The sequence below is a fragment of the Nesoenas mayeri genome (genome assembly GCF_963082525.1).
Source record: "Nesoenas mayeri genome assembly, chromosome: 4".
NCBI lineage: Eukaryota > Metazoa > Chordata > Aves > Columbiformes > Columbidae > Nesoenas > Nesoenas mayeri.
The window spans coordinates 70,831,220-70,850,026 of NC_137540.1; the positions used below are offsets into that span (position 1 = coordinate 70,831,220).

General features: G+C 34.5%; 1 protein-coding gene across 1 annotated transcript; it reads left to right on the forward strand.

The window, feature by feature from the left end:
- Nucleotides 1–913: 913 nt before the first annotated feature.
- On the forward strand, nt 914–18,572 carry RNF212 (ring finger protein 212; the record flags this gene model as incomplete). The annotated part of the gene is made up of 12 exons (XM_080343415.1): nt 914–1,025; nt 2,593–2,654; nt 6,636–6,710; nt 8,153–8,209; nt 10,930–10,988; nt 13,105–13,169; nt 13,259–13,328; nt 14,161–14,206; nt 15,499–15,566; nt 17,036–17,104; nt 17,876–18,072; nt 18,535–18,572. The coding sequence occupies 12 exons, from the start codon at nt 914–916 to the stop codon at nt 18,570–18,572; spliced, it is 918 nt and encodes a 305-aa protein (XP_080199541.1).
- Nucleotides 18,573–18,807: the final 235 nt, after the last annotated feature.

Consider the following 18,807-nt stretch of genomic DNA (forward strand, 5'->3'; position numbering starts at 1 on the left):
ATCCCAATGACAAACTTATCTCCCAATACACTTACGCTTTTAAACCAAAAAGGCAGGTTCCATGTCAGAATTTATAAAGGAGCTGATTATGTTTCTTTGTATTAATTAGGTCTATACTCAAACCAGCACTGAGACTTGAAGCCTTGAATAGAGCTTAAGAGCCCTTCATTCTTTATCTATAATAATAATAATTAAATATCTTTGCTTTGATGAAATGTTTTCAGTCTCCTTCAAGATTTTTAATTAACTCTATAAAGCAGAAGCTGAATCATAGCTCTTTGGGAAGCACTTTAGGGGCAGCAGTTTTTATGAAGTTAAAAGCCATGGGTTCCTCCTATGCAGTCTGTGGTTCTGTCACACTCAGAGCTACAGCCTGCACAGCAAGTCTGTGAGGGAATTCTCTCTTAAAATTTTAATCAGGGGAAATTAGCATTTTTTTTCTTCAATACGAAAAATGAAAATCCAGACTCCTCGCTTTGTACTTTTTTCTCCACCAAAAGAAGCAACAACAAACCTTGGATGGTGAATTAACAACCTTCCCAGACTCCTGCCTTTAGAAGGGTGAAAAGCCCCTGCTGTTCTCCACACACCTGCTGCCTGGATGGCGGCCCCGGCTCCATGGCCACCCCTGTGAGGAGGACGGGTGCAGCTCAGTGACCCACGTGTGGGGAAACCTCTCAGAGGGGATCCCCCGTGTGGACACCCTGTCCAGTTTGATAGAGCGGCCAGAAAAAGCTTTTTTTTTTAGGGTGTGGGGGTTAAACTCTGCTTGCATCGGCCCCCCCGGTGGGGGGAGGAGAACAACCACCCCTCACCTCAGAGCGAAGGAACATGGCGGCAGGAGCCCTGTAGGTCTCACCCCAGGAGTCGGCATCTTCCTCAGCCTCCTGCTCCCTGCCAGGCCCCTCTGCCCATGGCCTTCCAGGTCTTTTGCAACGTTTGCTTGTGCGAGCCGCATAAGCCCACCCCGCGTTTCAGCCTCACGAGCTGCGGCCATGTTATCTGTGAGATCTGCCTCCAGAAAGGTAATGGCAGCTGGTGGCCCAGCCCTCTGTGCCAGCAGGCCAGGCAGCTCTGGCGTGTACACATTTACCTTAAACATTACCATTTCTGTGGAACAAAGAAAGGCCTGAACGTTTCTTTATCTTCTTGATAAACCTGTCAGTTCTTGCTATTGATTTTCTTTAAATAGGAAAAACCACCTCTATGTGTGTCCAGCTGAATGTGGCTGGAACAAGGGGCTCTGAGAGCAAGGCTTAGGGACAGAAAACTCCAGGCTTTAATAAAAGTTGGGTCTGAGTGCTTAGAATCCATGGTTACATCGTAGAAAAAATCAGATGGCATTCTGTTCTGTCCAAGTTTGGAAGGGACATGCTTTTTCCTTAGTGAAATATCAGTTTGGAAAACACAAGATTTGTTTAGGGCAGGTTTTGCTAAGAGTCCGAAGACATTTTAAATGTCAGTATTGTTGATGAAACTCTAGAAGAAATTCAGCAGCATTAGGAGGACTAGAGGTGATGTTGTGAACCTCCTGTGTGTTGTATGTAATTCCTGAGTCGTATTCTGGGGCTCCTGTGATGTGCTTAGAATCATCTGTGGAAAAGATAGCAGAGTAGGGAAGTAGCTTCTCAAAAGAAAAAAATAACAGCCAAATATCAATGTTTTTTTTTTCCCTTTAGGTCATGCTAATTGCCTTGGTCTTTGTAAGGCCTCACAAAATCAATGATCAATCAGTATTTCAGCATTAAAAACTTTTGACTAAAAGTTTTCATAAGGTTGCTGTTGAGGAGAGAGAGTCATAAAATGCATTGTCTAAATACAACTTGCAGGCTCCTAGAAGCTGAACAACAACTTTCCTTTCTGCTGTTAATATTGTTTGGCAGAAAAAATCCTGACACATGATATGTTTTTTGCTGTTAATTAAATAATGATGATGATATCAGGCTTAAAATGTATTTTCTCTTTAAAGCTGTTGATAAACATTGAACCTTAGAACCCTTAGAAAAAAAGTAGCTATTAAAATGACCTGTTACTAATATTGTAGTCATATGCATCTACTAGAAATATTTGCTACTATGTTTGCAAATAATCAAAGGTACATTTTAAGAAATGATCAAGTTCTAGAAAGTGATGTGATGAATTTTTCACGAGGTAGGATTATTAATTCTTTGAAGTTAAGATTTCATATATTTTATCAAGAAAGCCAGACTAGGCCCCAATCTAAAAAGTCATATATCTAACTCATTAGTGCATTTAAGCATACATTTAATTAAACCAAGAAAGTACTCCTATTTAAATCAGAGGAACTAAAAGTCACCTGCATTCAGTGACACTAATGATATTCATAAAATCATTTACATGAATCCTTATTTGCAGTAAGATCTGATGATAGTCACATGCATTTTCCCTGTGCAACTGTGTGTAATGCTTATAGAATAAAATTCTGTATTCATGTTTATTTGCATTTCTTGTTTAAACTTCACATTCCTTCCACAAGCTCCAAACAAAGGTTTAGGCACCAAATTCTATTAAAAAATGTATCCAAGATCTCTTGAATTTAATGTATATTTTAACTGTGTCTCTACCTTACAGGCAAAAAAGATGAATGTTTGATCTGCAGAACTCCTTGTCGTACATTATTCCTCTCAAAACAGGTAAATGGAGCTTTGTTATTGTATTACATCAATCTATAGTTTATTTAACAGCTACATTATTTACATTAAAACATACTTCCATTTTGTTTGCCAACTGTGACATGAGTATTTGCTGATGATAGGTAACTTAGATACTTCTGCACTATGCACCTTTTATTTTTATGGATTTCTTGCAATAAAAGCCTACAGAAACTCTTTATGTTTCCAGATTTAGATTGAACTGTAGATCACTCCAGTCTTTTCAAGAAATATGACTGGCTACTGTGTAACATCAGGGACTACTTTCAAAGTGTGGTATTTATTAACTTCAGCATTTGTACATCATGGAAACTGGACTGTAATGGATTATTTCATGTAATGAATTGAATTGAAAAACTGCATGGTGGTGCATCAATATTTTCAAGTGTATTTGGTTTATCTGTCCGTTTGCTCTTAAGCTTAGCTATTTTCCTCATGACTATGTGATTAAGAAAGGATCTAAAATATTGTTAGGAATTCTTGTTATTCACTAGAGAATGAGCAGCTTCTGAGTCCCTTTCTTGAGAAATCATTAGAAAGATTTAATTTTCCTGTTTCTCCCACGAACCTTCTTCTCCTTAGCTGATTACATAAATGGGTTGTGAAAACATTTATATTTTCCTAGACTGATGCCTACCTGTGAGACAAGCTTGACTTACAACGATAAAAATACTAGGAGCATTCAATACATCTAACACATAAAGTCCTACAAGGCTATAAAATAATAATGTATGCAAAATAGAGGACAATTTGGGACTAACTCTGAAGTGGTGACCTTGAAGGAGGGCACGATTTCTCTAGATGTGTTTAAAACTGAGATGATGTATATCTAAATATAAAAATCTCTACCTCTACATACTGCATACAAAAAAGTAAGAAACTGTTACACTATATTTTGTATTTGTAAAGACAGAATCTCGCAAAACTGAAGCAGGGTGAAGAAAATACCAAAAAAATACATTGAAACAACAGAATGCAAACATAATACAAAGAAACAATGCACACAGTAATAAAATAAAACCAAAATATAAGCTTCTCATGAAATTTCTAAAGGAGGTATTTTAATAAGCTTTCAATATGAGCCTACCCTGGCTACAAGAACAATTCAAATTGTCAGGGACCTCTGGACGTCATCTTGTCCAACACCTTGCTCAAAACAAGGCTAATTTTGAAGTTAGATCAGTCTGAAATAACAACATTTGAACAGAATTTGACACTTTGCTTCAAAAATACAGAAGGAATTTAAAAATGCAGTGATTGGAGTACTAACAAAAATATTAGATGTTTCATTAGAATCTGCCACTGCTCTGGAGGAGTGGAAGGAAGCAAATTACCATATTCTTTAAAAAAAGACATTAATGATGATTGCTTAGCCTTGATTAAGAACAGATAAAATGATTGGAATGATAATTAAATATGCATATAAAAAAGTCATGGCTCTATAATTCAGGAACCTGAGTGGAAATATACCTGGTAACCTTTATGAGCTTGATGCTGTGGAAGAATTCCCAATGAGTAGAAGGTCCTATAAATGTGTTAAAACTCCTCATTAAATTGTATGTTGGGGCAATCAACATCTACACATTAAATATTCTCATCTTTACAGTAATGTATGCTTGTCACCTTTATATCTTCCTTCTGTGTCTCACGATCCTCACTTGCTTTTTCCCAGAGGATGCTTAAGTGCTATGATAAATCAGAATATCGCTGTTCATTATTTCAGAATATCATGTTAACATCTGCTACTCCTCCATGCAACAGATGAAATACAAATAGTGTTCAACAAACCTTTATTTTAAAGAGTTTTCAAATGGGCAATGAAGCTGGTTGGTTTTTATTGTTCTGAGATCTTATAAATTCTTAATCCAAGGTCATGGCTTTGTTAGGACCCTAAATAGGTTTCTAGAGCTTGCCTCCTATGGGTACATTGTAAAGATTCCAAACGTATTTTTATGTATATGTTATTTTTTCTAGATTAAATTTTAATGTCTTGTTTGTATTTTCTTTACTTAAATACTGTACATGGATCAGCCTGTGGTGTCTATCTGCTTTTCTCTTTCTCAGTCTGCCAGTTCACCCTGTGAATGCTTTGGCTAACGTCAACTAAATTCAAAAGAGCAGAGGAAGTCTCAAATACAATTAATTTCCTCCTGCGAGTTCTATAAAAAGGAATAGCTGGGGGAAGCAAAGAAAAGCAATTTAGATCCCATGGTGTTGGGAAATGCAAGAACAGCCCATTGATAACCAGAAGGGCATTTGGCAAGCACACAAACAACTCTACGGTAACCAAATCTCAGCTCATCTTTGCTCGGATGAGTTTCTGTACAGGACATTGGAGCAGCTGATGTCAGAAAATGGGGAAATAAAGATACAAATCTGTTATTAATTTAGTTCCTTATGTAGTTGTTTTTCATACATATGAGACTCAGTTCTCTCTTATTATTAAAATATAGAATATAATTATACATAGAAAATAGGTTTGACAAAGGCAGCTGTTATTTAGTCTTAGATATTTGATTTCATACTAGTGTTATGCTGGTTTCGGAGTAGGTAAAAATAGTGTCTATGTGTTTGTGCATTTCCAAATGTAGCAAAGCTTTTTGATTTCAATGCAAGATTTTTCCTTGAAAAGTGTTTGTACTTATCTTTCATTTTCTTAGTAGCCTAGAAAACTGTTACTTCATTCACAGGTGGTCTACTTCCTATTTCTTTCAATAATTCACCTTTCTCTAATTTTTCAAATTTTTAAACTTTTAGAGATTCTTTAGTGCTTTTGGGATTAATTTACATTTTGCCTGCAACAATTTAAGTTCTTTTTGATTGGATTTTGAAAGGTGGTTCCTTACATGAAGGACAATTTTTTTTTCTTTTATTATCTAAATATGTTGGGATTGGTTTTGCTTTTTTATTCAGCTATTGGCTGGTTGTAAATCTACCTTCCATTATACAATCACAATTTGTCAAAGAGAACCTTATAGTTTACAGTTTACAGGTATGTGTCATGTTTTTTTGGCTAGATTCTTCATTTTTAAAAGATGTTTACTCTTACAGTAGAAGATGATTGAAATGTGATCACTGTTAGTAATACAACAATTTTAGCTTAGTGCTATAACTAGTGTGACTATTTTGGGGTTATCTTTTGTTTGTTTTTTCTTACGAATAAATGAGGAATACATGTATTCTGGATAAAAGTAGCACTTAACTAAGATCTCTACATTGCTTTGTAGGTTTGGATAGATGTCAAAATGTCACTATTATTCTGAAATTCGCTTTACAGTTTGTAGCATTTCTTTCTCACTATAAATAATAAATATATCTTTATTGCAGTGATAGCTTAGGCACAGAGCACTTACTCAGCATTTTCTAAAAACACAGATGGCTGTTTGTGAGGTCACATCATGGTCTCTGATTAAAAGTCTCAGTCACAAAATAATTGCAAAATTCAGCTACCATTAATAGCTCTTTCATTATGCTGGGATAGCATTTTGCTGCCCAACAGTCAGGAGAGATAAAGGGATCCCAGTTGGCATTGGAACCATTCCAGAAAAGGACTTTGAAACAAAACTGATTATAGGATGCATCCATGTGTCTGGGCGTGGTGAGAACCACAAAGGCCAGAAAGGGACTGCCAGAAACCTGGCTGCTGGTCTGAAGGCAATGCCTCCTCTAGGGGACCACAGCATCTCCCCTGAACATCCTCTGGAAGTTGTTATTGTCTTAGTTACGCAAAGTATAAATGTGTGTAATGTATTTAAACAAAAGCACAAAGCTTTGCAGATGGTTATTAAGGACACAAAATAAAACTGGGCTTGTTTTCAGTTTCTGAAGAATCATCCTACTCTTCATCTGTGCATTTTTTATTTATATGCATCAATCAATTTAAAGAACACTTCATAAAATGCTTTATTTAATGTAACTTGCAAATAAAAATGCTAACCTTGGTATACTTTCTTTTCTTGGTAGACAAGTCCTGAAATTCAATCACTGTTCATGGGAATAGATACGTTATGCAAGAAATACGCAAAAGAAATAACACAGGTGAATCTGCCTTAAAACTTTTTAACTCTATAAAATAGCAACTTCTACTGAGTTTTATATAAATGGGAAAAATACATGAATGAATGTTTGAAAATGAATGTATGCTCATTACTGTCTTCACTTCCTTAATTCCACAGTTTCAAAGTTCTTAAGAAAGCATAAATTATTCAGCATGGTCCCTGCTTATGTTTTCAAATTCTCTCTGAGGACTCCTAGTCTGGCTATTTTGATGATGTAAAATCACTTTCAATGCCATGCAATGAAACATTACATCTACCAGAACCTCAAATGTGTCCAAATAGCATGCCCTAATTATAGCAATAAAAAGTTACACAGTGAAAACCTGAGCTAAAGCCCTGAGCTGAATGTACTTTCTCTCTCTTTTACTTTATTTGGTTTTCTTTTAACCAAAGTGAGCAAGTTAACAAAGATCCCTGATCTCAAAGGCTGGTCTTTATTAAAAATAAGAGTAATCTAATTCCTGAAAAGCAAAAGATCCCAAGGCAGTTCTGCATTTTTTACCACTTCTAAGATATAATTTTCCTTTTTTGACTGATGCTGAGCACTGAATTGACATTTCCATAGATTTCTCCTTTATAGAGCCAAGACCTCATTTCTGTGTGGTGGGAGGCAGCTCAAAGCTGTTACTTTTGGAGTGCCTCATTATTCCATCAGTTCTTCTGAAACGCTTCTGATCCTTTGATCAGTATCCAATGGGAACCTCCCAGGCTCCTCTACAGCAAATGAAAAGTAACCATTTCAATTAGATCCTCCACCATGGGTTCATCTTCTCTGAGTGTTTCTCTTGGTTGTCTCTATCCCTACACATTTTCTTGGCAGCTTTCTTACACATGAGAAGAAAGATTTATTACTAAGTTATTACCTCTTGTAATTTGTCCCTCAAGCTCTTGTCTTGCCTGCACTGTATATTTTTACTTTCAACCTGTCGGGGTTTATGATCCTCATTTGGACACAAGAGGTGCTTACACACCACCAGAGTGTCTAACAATTATTTTTTAATTATCAGGATATTTTTACAAGGCAAGTTATAATTGCCAGTAAGACACATAACTTTTTATGTTGCCATTAATTTTATGTGTTTGCCTAGCACTAATGAATAAGAAACACTGCAGCAAAACTGGTTTTCCAATGTCTTTACCTTGTTCTTAAATGCAGTGTTAAAATATAAATTCAACAAAATAAATCTACCGACTCTAGGGTAGGTCATACTAGATTAAATAAACTTCATAAGGCTTTCTCTATCAGTGCTAATAACTTTGAATGTTTTGTTGAAGAAGAATTGAAGAAGATATATTAATTACTTATTAAAATATAGAAAAATTTTAATACTCTGAAAGTTTTTCTCCATCACTTTTTTTTTTTTCCTGTGGTTGTATAAACATAATCAAGTGAAACTTGACATAACTGTATTTATTTTTTAGGTTGCAGAATTTCAAGAAAAACATCGTAAACATTTATTAGCATACCACAGACAAAAGGTAACTATAATTGTGATTTTCTTATTTTTATTGCTTATGTTTACCTTTCTACTTCATTTTGTTTTTAAAAACTACGTTCAACTTCCATTGGAATACTTAAAACAATTTTTCAGTATTGCCTCATTTCTGTCATTATAGATACCAGGTTTTAATTGTTTAAAATCTGTGAGGACTTTATTAATTATGGTTACTATTATTTAATAAAATGTATTTTAGTTGTGGGGTGACCAAGACTAAATGGAAAGTCGATGGACAAGGAGAGAATAGATCAGTTCACTGTCTGGAGGAGAAAGTGGAAGAGGTGTGGAGAGATTGGTACTCAGATAATAAACCCAGAGGAAAAGAAGACTGGGGCTGACAAACTAAATGGGAAACCAAGTGGAGAACAAGGCAAATGGCCAGTACCCTGAATTAGAGATAACTCAATAAGAAGGGGGATAGAACTAACTATTCTGTGGAAAATAGGTGCTGAATTTGTGACTATGCCTCTTCCTTTGTAGGCTGGAAAGAAAATTTCTTTCTTTCATCTCTCTGCTACTTCTAAATATTTTATAAGATAGTTGACTGTTTCATTCATTTCCAAGGACATGGCCAGGTATATCACTTAAAGCTACTTGGCGATACTGGTGAATCAACCCATCAGTAGGTGCCCTATGTATGAAATGACAGATGTAAGCTCACAGAGCTGCTCAAATGGCTGTTTTATGTGTGAAGAGAGCATCTGATTTGGTTCTCATGGATAGAACAACTTGGAAACTTGAGTTCCCTGTGGCCCATTCTCCCCTGTTTTCCATGACTGCATTTTGGGATCAGTCCTAGTGTACTGGGGAGTGGGTAGATCTTTCAAGGTCCTGTCCTTCTGCCTTCAAAGCCAGGCCTAGGAGGAATTCTGATTTTATGCCCCCTTCTAATTTATTGTAATAACTCTGGATGGTAAAACTGAAACTGTAAGTAAAATAAAGCTCTTCATAGAATTTTGCATAAATTGAAATATTATCTCCAAAGAATCTGGGCAGAGTTTTGGCATTTTTCGTCGGTAAGTTACTAAGTTATTTACTCTTGAGATGTTCATTTAACAGTGGTTGTAAAGTATGTGACCTGAGGAAGGTGTTTAGGTGACAGTACTGAAACAGCTAAAGATTTAGTTCGGTGCTATTTCAATGGCACACTGTTTTGGGTGGTTTTCTTGTTGAAGGTGAGTGGAAAAAGGATGGAGCAAGAATCATTTATGGTATAAACAGTTTGGCAAACGGCAACACCTCCAGGGAGGTGAGGAAGCACAAACCTACCCTTTGATACAAGTGCTGCTTCCTGCCGCTCTCCACTCTGCAGGTCTTGGCCTTTGGGAAAGGCAGAGTACTGCATAAGGAACTTCCCAACCAGGTTTTCACACTTAGCTCTCTAGTTTGTGGTACCCTTTCTTATTTTTAGTATGTCATCCTTGTCACTGTCAACCAACAGCTCTCATGACCTTGATAAAATCTTGTTTGTTGCTGTTTCTGTGCGTTACAGAGATCCCAGGATGCAGATCATGGTGTGTAGTGTGGGCACATGTTGTCCGTATTCCTGGCAAGTCTAGACCCTGTGTTGTGTTAGGACCCAAAGATATTGACAACCAAATAGTTATTCAGCTTCTGTAAGGCATTTTGGTCTTGAAATGATTCAGTCCTATAGAGTGACAGGGTAATAGGTAACAGTACATTGTTCCTGCCGTCTGTACTGGTCATTTTCTTACTCAAGCCCAGCTCTCATTAGGAAGAGAAGACAAGAATAAAAAAAAATCCCAATCTCATGTAAATTAGATTTTGTCTTTAACATGTTTTGCAGAGTTTCACATCTGCCAAAATAGCATAATATCTCCCACTGACAATATGACTTTACAAAGGTATATCAGGTGACGTTATTAAAGAATTCAAATAATATTGTGAGGAGAAGCACGAAAAGTTAACAAGAAAATTAATAATTTCTCTTCAAATCAAAATATGAATAGCATGAAGTAATGGAAGACTAAGGTCACACAACGGAAATTAAGGACAAAATACAGATGCAGATTGATGCTATTGAGTAAATTTTTATATCCTTCATAAAATATAATATATGCTAATGGAATGAAAGACTAAAAAATGCACATACTAGGAAGCTGACCTAGTGTTCTTGACCTCAATGTTCTTCAATTCTGCAAGCTCATAACATTCTTTAATGGAGATTTTTGGTTGTGTCCATAACATAATAGGAAATACTCTTCATGTAAGCCTGTTACAAATGGGTACTGCAAAGAACTGAATAAATTTTGAATCTGAAATGTGCAATATGGGAACACAGTATTTGGTATTTTGTACAGTTGTTGGTATCTTTGCCAGATAATTCCATGTTAAATGCATCAGAAGATTTATACCAGCTATGGAAAAACAGACGAAAAAATTAAACTATTTTAAGCACTTTTCTTAGTATTTTTTTATCCAATACTACCAGCACACTTAACAAAAGATGATCAAACTAAGTCTGTAACTGCCAAAAATCAGCATATATTTTTCAAACTGACTGTTTAATGGGTCCATACAACAGCTATAGTCTTGCCCCAATAAATCTGGAATAGCAATGATATCTAAGATTAAAACCAATAGAAAATAGCCTTTCAACACTTTAGAATACTAGTTGTATAAAAATGAAGTTGTCTATCATACAAATAGATTTTGTTTAAATCTATGATTATCTCACAGACAATGAAGTTGGAAGAATCTCTCAAGGAGGTAACTCAACAACTTCATCAGATGCAACGGTAAGAGGCTTGATGCAGCAGAAGTAAATGACAAATAGTCTTTGTAATGAGACAACAGTAATTTTAATTGATAAAACAATTTAAAAGCCATGCTTTGTGTGCTTTTCTCATATATTGTCTTTAATGCGTAGAAGAAGCATATTTTTACAGAAATAAATGAACAGCGATTTCTGTCATAAGGTCAATTTTATTCACATTAATCAAGCCTGCCAGGAAAAAAATCCTTTTAATTTTAAATTCAAGACAGTAATTACCTTATATATGAACTTTTAGCCATCTCTGCCATATAGATATTAAGTTTTAAAATTTTTATTTGCATTTACATGAACATGTTAGTGTTTTTTGGCTTCCCAGCATCAGCGTGGAAAGTACTATGATCTCTTTCCTAGCCCATTGGCAAAACTGGGAGAGTTTTGTAACATGATTCTCATCTTATCTGTTTCTAGTTAAATTCAACTTCTTGAATTATCTCAATTTAGTCTTTTCTCAAAAATGCATCAAAATCAAAAGGTTGCCCATCATTATCCCTCCACACATTGACTGATACACCTTAATCTTTTAATCTTTTTTCCAACTTAAACCCAAATTTCTTATTGACCCCTAGGTGCACTGTGTGCTATTAGTTTTCATTTAATTAAATTTTATTTAAATTATTTGCTTGAAAAGATCACATTTTAAAAAAATCATTATATGGTTCTCAAGATCGATATAACTTTCTGTCTTGAGAACTTTCTGTCTTCAGATTTCACAAGCTGTGAGCTATCCCTGAGTCATCAGGGAGTAGATTGAACAGGATCTGTTGCAAGTCTAAACTGAAGGGGATGTGACTAATAATATTTTTTGCATTCTCTTCACCCTTTTTTGTTGTTTCCCTTTAAAAATTATTTATGCTATACTTATCTGAATTAATTGCTCTTATATCCTGTGGCCTGTACAGCACTCTAATGTTTAAATTGAACGAACACAGAAAAAATGTATTATACTATATTACTACTGTTTAAAAAGTCTGCTTAGCAGAAGATAAAACAAAAAATATCAGATTAATCTACAGTGATTCACCTATGGTAAAATTATATGATTTTCCATATAACATTTATTTTTCTGTCCTATTATATCCTTCCCATTTTCTAAGATTTTGAAAACTACTGGGAAAAAAACCCTACCAGGCTTTGTCTGCTTTTCCCTTTTAGAGAATATGGGTATGAAGAGTACTTATAGTTACCATGTACTTCTCCCTATAGATCCATATTTTTGAGAGAAGCCCTTTATAAACGTCCCTTTATGAATACCAGTGTTCAACCATGATGAAATCTCCTTAATAAGCCAGTCTATAAAGCCAGCAATTTAATTGCAAAATTTTATTTATCTTTATTCCTTTTATGTGTTTTTTCAGTATAGACTTTCTTTTGACTCTGACATACACATAATACTGTATTATTCTCTCTTCTGCTGCTTGGTGTAATGTAACTGAAAGAAAAACAGTATAAAGGAAACTACGTGTCTGGTGGATTATCATAGTTTATATATTTTTACCCACTGCCTCCTTTTCCTTGTCTACATCTCAAATAAATAACATCTTGCCTATACCAGATACAGAGATTCTTAGTGAATTTCGGATTTTAAGAGTTCTACCAAGAGAGTGTGACCCAGGGCTTCTCCTTACATGCCTAGTAGACACATTCCTCCTATTTATGGTTCTTGGCAAAGATACCAGTTTTACATCGCTGTTGGTGAATTGCATAAATATGCCAACATTTCCTTTGATAATGATATTTTTTACAGTTTGGGAAATGTATGCATCAAAATGAAGATTTTTGACTGAATTGTAGTCGACAGTTGTATTTTAACATCTGTTTTTTCATAAAGTACTTTGCCATAATGTTATCCTAAATTGAGACTGTTGAGTGTGTAATGACTGATACAGACATTACAATATAGAGAAGTTAATAGCTTATCAAATAGATTGTTATTTTGCTTCATGGCAAATAGTGTCAAGTTAACACCAGCTATTGATAGATAATATACTTTATTTTATTCTTTATTGACCAGTTAGACAAATGAACTAATCAAACCAGCTTTCAATTCATATCTGTTGTTTCTTCCGTTTTCCCTTTAGCATGAAACCTCCTGAACAAACTCCACAACTACCATTGTCCAGTACAAGCAGAAACCCACATTCCAGTAAGAAGTGTTGGTTTAAGATGCTAGCTATGGAACACGTATCACTGGATATAGCTATGTTCTAATATTAAATTTATTAATGACTTTAGTTCCTTCAAGAAAACAGAATGGTTATTCTTCATATTCTCTTCATCCTAGTCATCCTTCCACTTCTGAAATGTAGGTACAAATCTGTTAGTTTTCAATGAAAATCTTAACAATGACAACATACTGATATTTCATACACAAAGCTTTTTTTTTTGTTTTGTGAGTTTAAAATGAGTATATTTTCTAATTTCGTGTTTTGTTTCTGCAAAGTATGTAAATAAAAAAGAACCAGGGAGGGTCTTATGTATCCAACTGTACCTAATAACTATTAATACCAGTATAGACTGACTTTGTACTCACTGGAAAAAATTCTAAGGCATTATGCTCCTTATTCTAAAGACTTTCTGGATAGACAGATAGATAGATAGACAGGCAGACAGATAGATTAATTAGTGAGGAGCTATTCCCATTGACTGCAGGGAGAAAAATATATGATTTCTACAGGCACCTATATATATACTGTAGTTGACTAAAGTTAGATGGGGTGAACTCCAGTAGGTCTCATTAATTTTTACATAAATTGCACATACAGCTTGCTCAAGCTAAAAGACTGTGACTTTATTTTTTATAGAAAGTAAAATTTCAGATGCCGTTGTTGTGGAGACAAGTAACAAATATATAAATATATGTATTTATTCTGAGTTGAATAGGAGAACAACAATGCTAATCATAAAATAAATTTGTCTGTAAATGTCTAAAGCAAAGCTCAGAATCAATTAATAGACTTTTCTTACTGCTAGTGGGTTTTGGAACAAGTCCTTAATAGTTATATATGTATTCATTATGTATTAGGCTTTTCCATTAATAGTCAAATTTAACATGAAGGATATAATGTAATTTTAACATTATAATGAATTTGTTATTTTTATTACAATTTCATACTTATTTTGACCTTTGTTGTAAGAATGGAGCCAATGGAGATTGATCCTGTACCATCACCAATGAGGAAAGTAAGTGGATTTTTTGTATATATGTTTTTATATATGTATATTTATACATATATATGCTTTTGATTTCTCCTACTCTGTTAATACTGCAAAGATAGGATTTGCCCTGCCCTTATCCCACTTTAAAACAGCTGATTTTAGCTATGCTTGATGCTTAGTAGAAGTCAGATGCTGCCCAAAAAGGAACCAAAGGGAAATAAATCACAACATTGTTTTCTGGAATTATATTCTCCACATGCCATATACAGGCTTTTAAGCTTCTGATGCTGAACTAAATGGCAAATTCTTGAAATCTCACTATGTTTATACTATAAAAATATTGTAACTGTTTCCAAAATGATTGCAGCTAATGTATGAAACTAAGAGTTGCAATTAAATTTAAGTTCTAGTATATTAAGAAATGGAAATATATGTAAGATTTCGACCTTCACCAGGTCTGCAGTGCAGATCTATGGTGTCATCTCATGGTTTCCTTTATAACCTATAATTGGTTATATCCATAGATAGAACTACATCCATGGATATAACCTATGGATTAGTATTTGCGATTCATCTCATTCTGAAGGACACTTATTGGTTTCATTCTTGTTTCTCTGCCTTGGCCATAAAGGGAATTTCAGAGGATCAGGTGGGATGTAAATGCTGTCGTTGCATTTGAATGGTGAAGGTGAATCACTTGGCACTCAACTTCACATTACACTGTTTTTCAAAACACTCCTGAAATCTCATTTAGGATGGATGAAAGTTTCTTATAAGCCACAAATCAAACCAAGAACTATTTTTCATCTTTCATCAACAGTTTTGTTTGCTGCTTGACTAGGTGATCTTGCTTTTGCCGATGCTCAGGGGCATCAATGTACGTATAGTATCTTCACATGTTAAGAAAATACAGGTGTAGAAATCAATGATCTGAAAGCAGTTTCAGAACTTGACATTTGAATAAGGAATTGCAAGCTTTGAATGACATCTCCAATATGAAAATAAAGGCAGGAGCTTTCCACTGTATTAGTATTCTGATTAGGAAACTGATGTAAGTACCCAGTATTTTTCTAATCTGAATGTGACAGAGACAACTTCTTTCAATAAAACTAAGATACATCTACTTTCCCATGCTGTAAATCTCTAAAAAAAATGGTAACTTCATTCTGAGGCTTTACATCTTAGTCCTATGAACAAAACCGCCAGCGGAGAGCGCCAGAAAACTGAAGGCTCAAAAAATGTAACACCGTTGCTTAAAATACTTTAATAATTAAGACACTTACTACACTGTAATTAATACATTGCCATTCCTTTAGCCTGATACACCAACTGGTCCGACAAGATTATCATTAATAACTCCACCACGAGATGGACGCATGGGTGAGTAAAAATACAGTTCGTAGCTGGATAATATTTGCATTATCTTAAGAGGATTGATAAATTTAAATCCATACATGAGCAAATTTACTGAACAAACTTCAAGTTTTGAGGTATAAGGAATTTATAATGTAGACATCAATCCAGCAGATGGGAAATGGTTAAAAATGAAGAATGAAATAAGTTGCCTGAGTACTGACCTACTCTGTTCTGTGAATAATTACCTGTAACCACAATGATTTTTGCTGAGCAATCATAATCAACAGTTGCAAAGGAAATACTGTAATGATGTGTATGGTTGAATAGAACAAGCATACTTGCAATATATGTTGTTGACCTTCTATTAACCTTCATACTTTGCTTATAAATACCAGAGATTAACATTGTCCATAATGTCATGTTAAAAATGTCCCTCGTGTTGTTGGTTTTACACTCAGAATGTTTCTGTAACAGCCCATTCTCAGGCAGACTTTCCACTGGCTTCAGCAGTTAATAGAATCCATCTCTAATGCATATGGAGCTTTTAGCACTCTTATTTGTACATGATGTAAACATCCCAAAACAGAGACAAATGAAATTGCAATGAAGGAACAAGAATTGTTTTCTTATGTTGTATATTATTTATATTTTCAGATACTTCCTAAATGCATGCTTGCCCATAAATTTATGGATAACGAGATAGTGAGAGTTGAGGTTAACTGGTTTTTATTGTCTAAATATAAATAGATCTTTAATTGGATAGTAAAATTATATGTAGAACACTTATGTATTCAGCACATTTCAGAATCAACCCATAAAGTTTTGTAGTGGTCAAAGCTGAATGAATCAAAGCATATTTGCAAAAGTAAGGGCAAGTAGGAGCAATAATTTAATGGTACACTAAAGAGAGTTTCCTTCTCAGAGATTGATGAGGCAAAAAAAGCACAGCTGAAGAACTGGAGCACCTCAGCAGAGCTATCTTGATAGTCTAATAATAGTCTAATAAATGAGAGAAGGTGAAATAAACAAACATATGTGTTTAACTTCATAAAAATTTGCAGGAATGGTACAATATCATGTTTTTGTGACAGCCAAGCTCTATTGAGACTAAAGAAAATTTTTCATCTTTACCATCTGTTGGAGTGCTGCTGAGGACTTTTCATAGCTCTCACTTCTGCTGGATCTTCTTCCAGCAAGAGGCTGAAAGACAACTCATGCCTCAGCAAATATCTGTGCAAAACTGTAAAAACATATTATTATTTTTATGCCTATTTTAATCCTTTATCAACTGACATGGTGACTTTACTTTGTCAGCCAATTCCTTATCTGTCATTGTCTACGGTAATGGTGCACCATTTATATTCTTGAATAAACCAATCCTGAATTTGTCCCAAATAATGCAACTGAAGTACTAATCTTTGTTTCCAAAGTTCTCTCTTAAGTAAAATGGGTAATTAATGTTGACTCTGTTTTCAAAAATTCAATTTGTACAGGTAGTGTGTCTTACAGAAGCTCTCAGTCATCCGGAATTATGTCAAGTCAAAATAGTAGAGCAGGATCAACAAGGTAATTAAATACCTTTTCAAGATGTTATTGTCTCCTGTGAGAGACTGAAGTTTCTCTTGTCTGGCCTGTATTAATCTGCACATTTAAAGATTATAGTCTACATCTGAATAACTGTCATTGTGCAGGCTAGCTGTCACCTATAGGAATGTGTTTGTTATTGTTGGAAGGTTCTATTTTGAAATCACTTTCTTCAAATGCAGGCAGAGATACTTTGAGTTCCTGTAGCTGTGGGCATCTACAGCCATGGTACTTTCATACAAAGAGCAGTAACTTTATAGTAAAGAAGTGCAACAAACTGTCTGCTTTATAATTGTAAAAATCAGAGATAACAACAAAACATGTACACAACAGCTGTTCTCTGAGTAACCTGAACATCTTCATGCAGCATGTAGCAGGTGTTTCAGGTTTTAATCTAAACGTTGAAAAGGTCTCAAGTTGTGAGAATTCTTAACATAAAGAAAAAGTAAACTCTTGTTCTCTATAATCATCAAGCCAAATATGTATTTCTAGCACAAATTTACAAAACACAGAAAAAGATATTGCTGCTTTTTTTTCCCTATCTCCAATTCTTATATAATTTATTTTGTCCTTCTGCTTTTTAAAATATTTAATAATCCTAAAGAAGTAAAAATATGATAAGGAACATGTAGAACACAAAAATTTATAGCACTTTGTATTAAAATATTAGCACTATGAATTGAAGCGGATTTGAAATCTCTTGTACTATGAAAGTAGCCTCAAATCGTATCTATGAATTAATTTCATTGACAGATCCACACCGATAAGACTACCGCATAGTGGATGTTCAGCTACACCATCATCTGGATCACAAAGTAGTAGAAGGGGATCATGGGCTCCTCCTGAATTCAGAACCCCTCAGCTGTACACATTTACATCACCTTCCCCACAGCCATCGGTAACCAGACAACCAATCACCATCCCTGGAATTCTGCAAAGACAACATTTAGGCAAGTATATTTTTATAAAATAACAGCATTTAAGACTTCCTGAAAAAAATTCGGCATAACATATGCTTATTACTTATTTACTGGAGAATGGTAAATAATAAATAAATTAAGTGAAAAACCCCATCTTTGAGCTGTATGTTTATAAGTGAATTGCAGTTCATATGCAGAACAATGCTTTGGACATTCGCTTGTGTAACTGAAATGGGGATATGGCAAAAATGTTTTTACAGGAAGAGAAATTTAATCTTTTAATAGAAATACAAAGGAGCATATTTAGATTCATAAAAAGCTATACAAAAATTCTCATCAAAATGCATAGGTTTTATTTTTAATGCTTGACAGTTTTCACTTTCTCTCTTCTTTGAATAAGGTCCCAAAATAATTTACATGAATAAAGCTTTACTCTGGTCTTACTAACCTTACTAACCTTTTTTTTAATTTGTACTTTTATTCTTATTCCAGGATCAACTAATTGTGGAGGACATTCAACACAAAGATAAGCAAACAACTGTGAATGTTTTTGGTCAATAAGCATCTGGAGAAGCCCTACAAAGTCTTTGAACATCAAAGTATTTGTAATTTCAATAAAATGTCAAATTGGCATAAACCAGTCAACTATTCAGCATGAATAATTTGTTTAAAATACGACTGATCTTGCTGATTAACATCTACAGTATTTTTAAATGGGAGTACAAAATGCTTTTGCTGGTTTTAGATATTTTGGCTTAAAATATA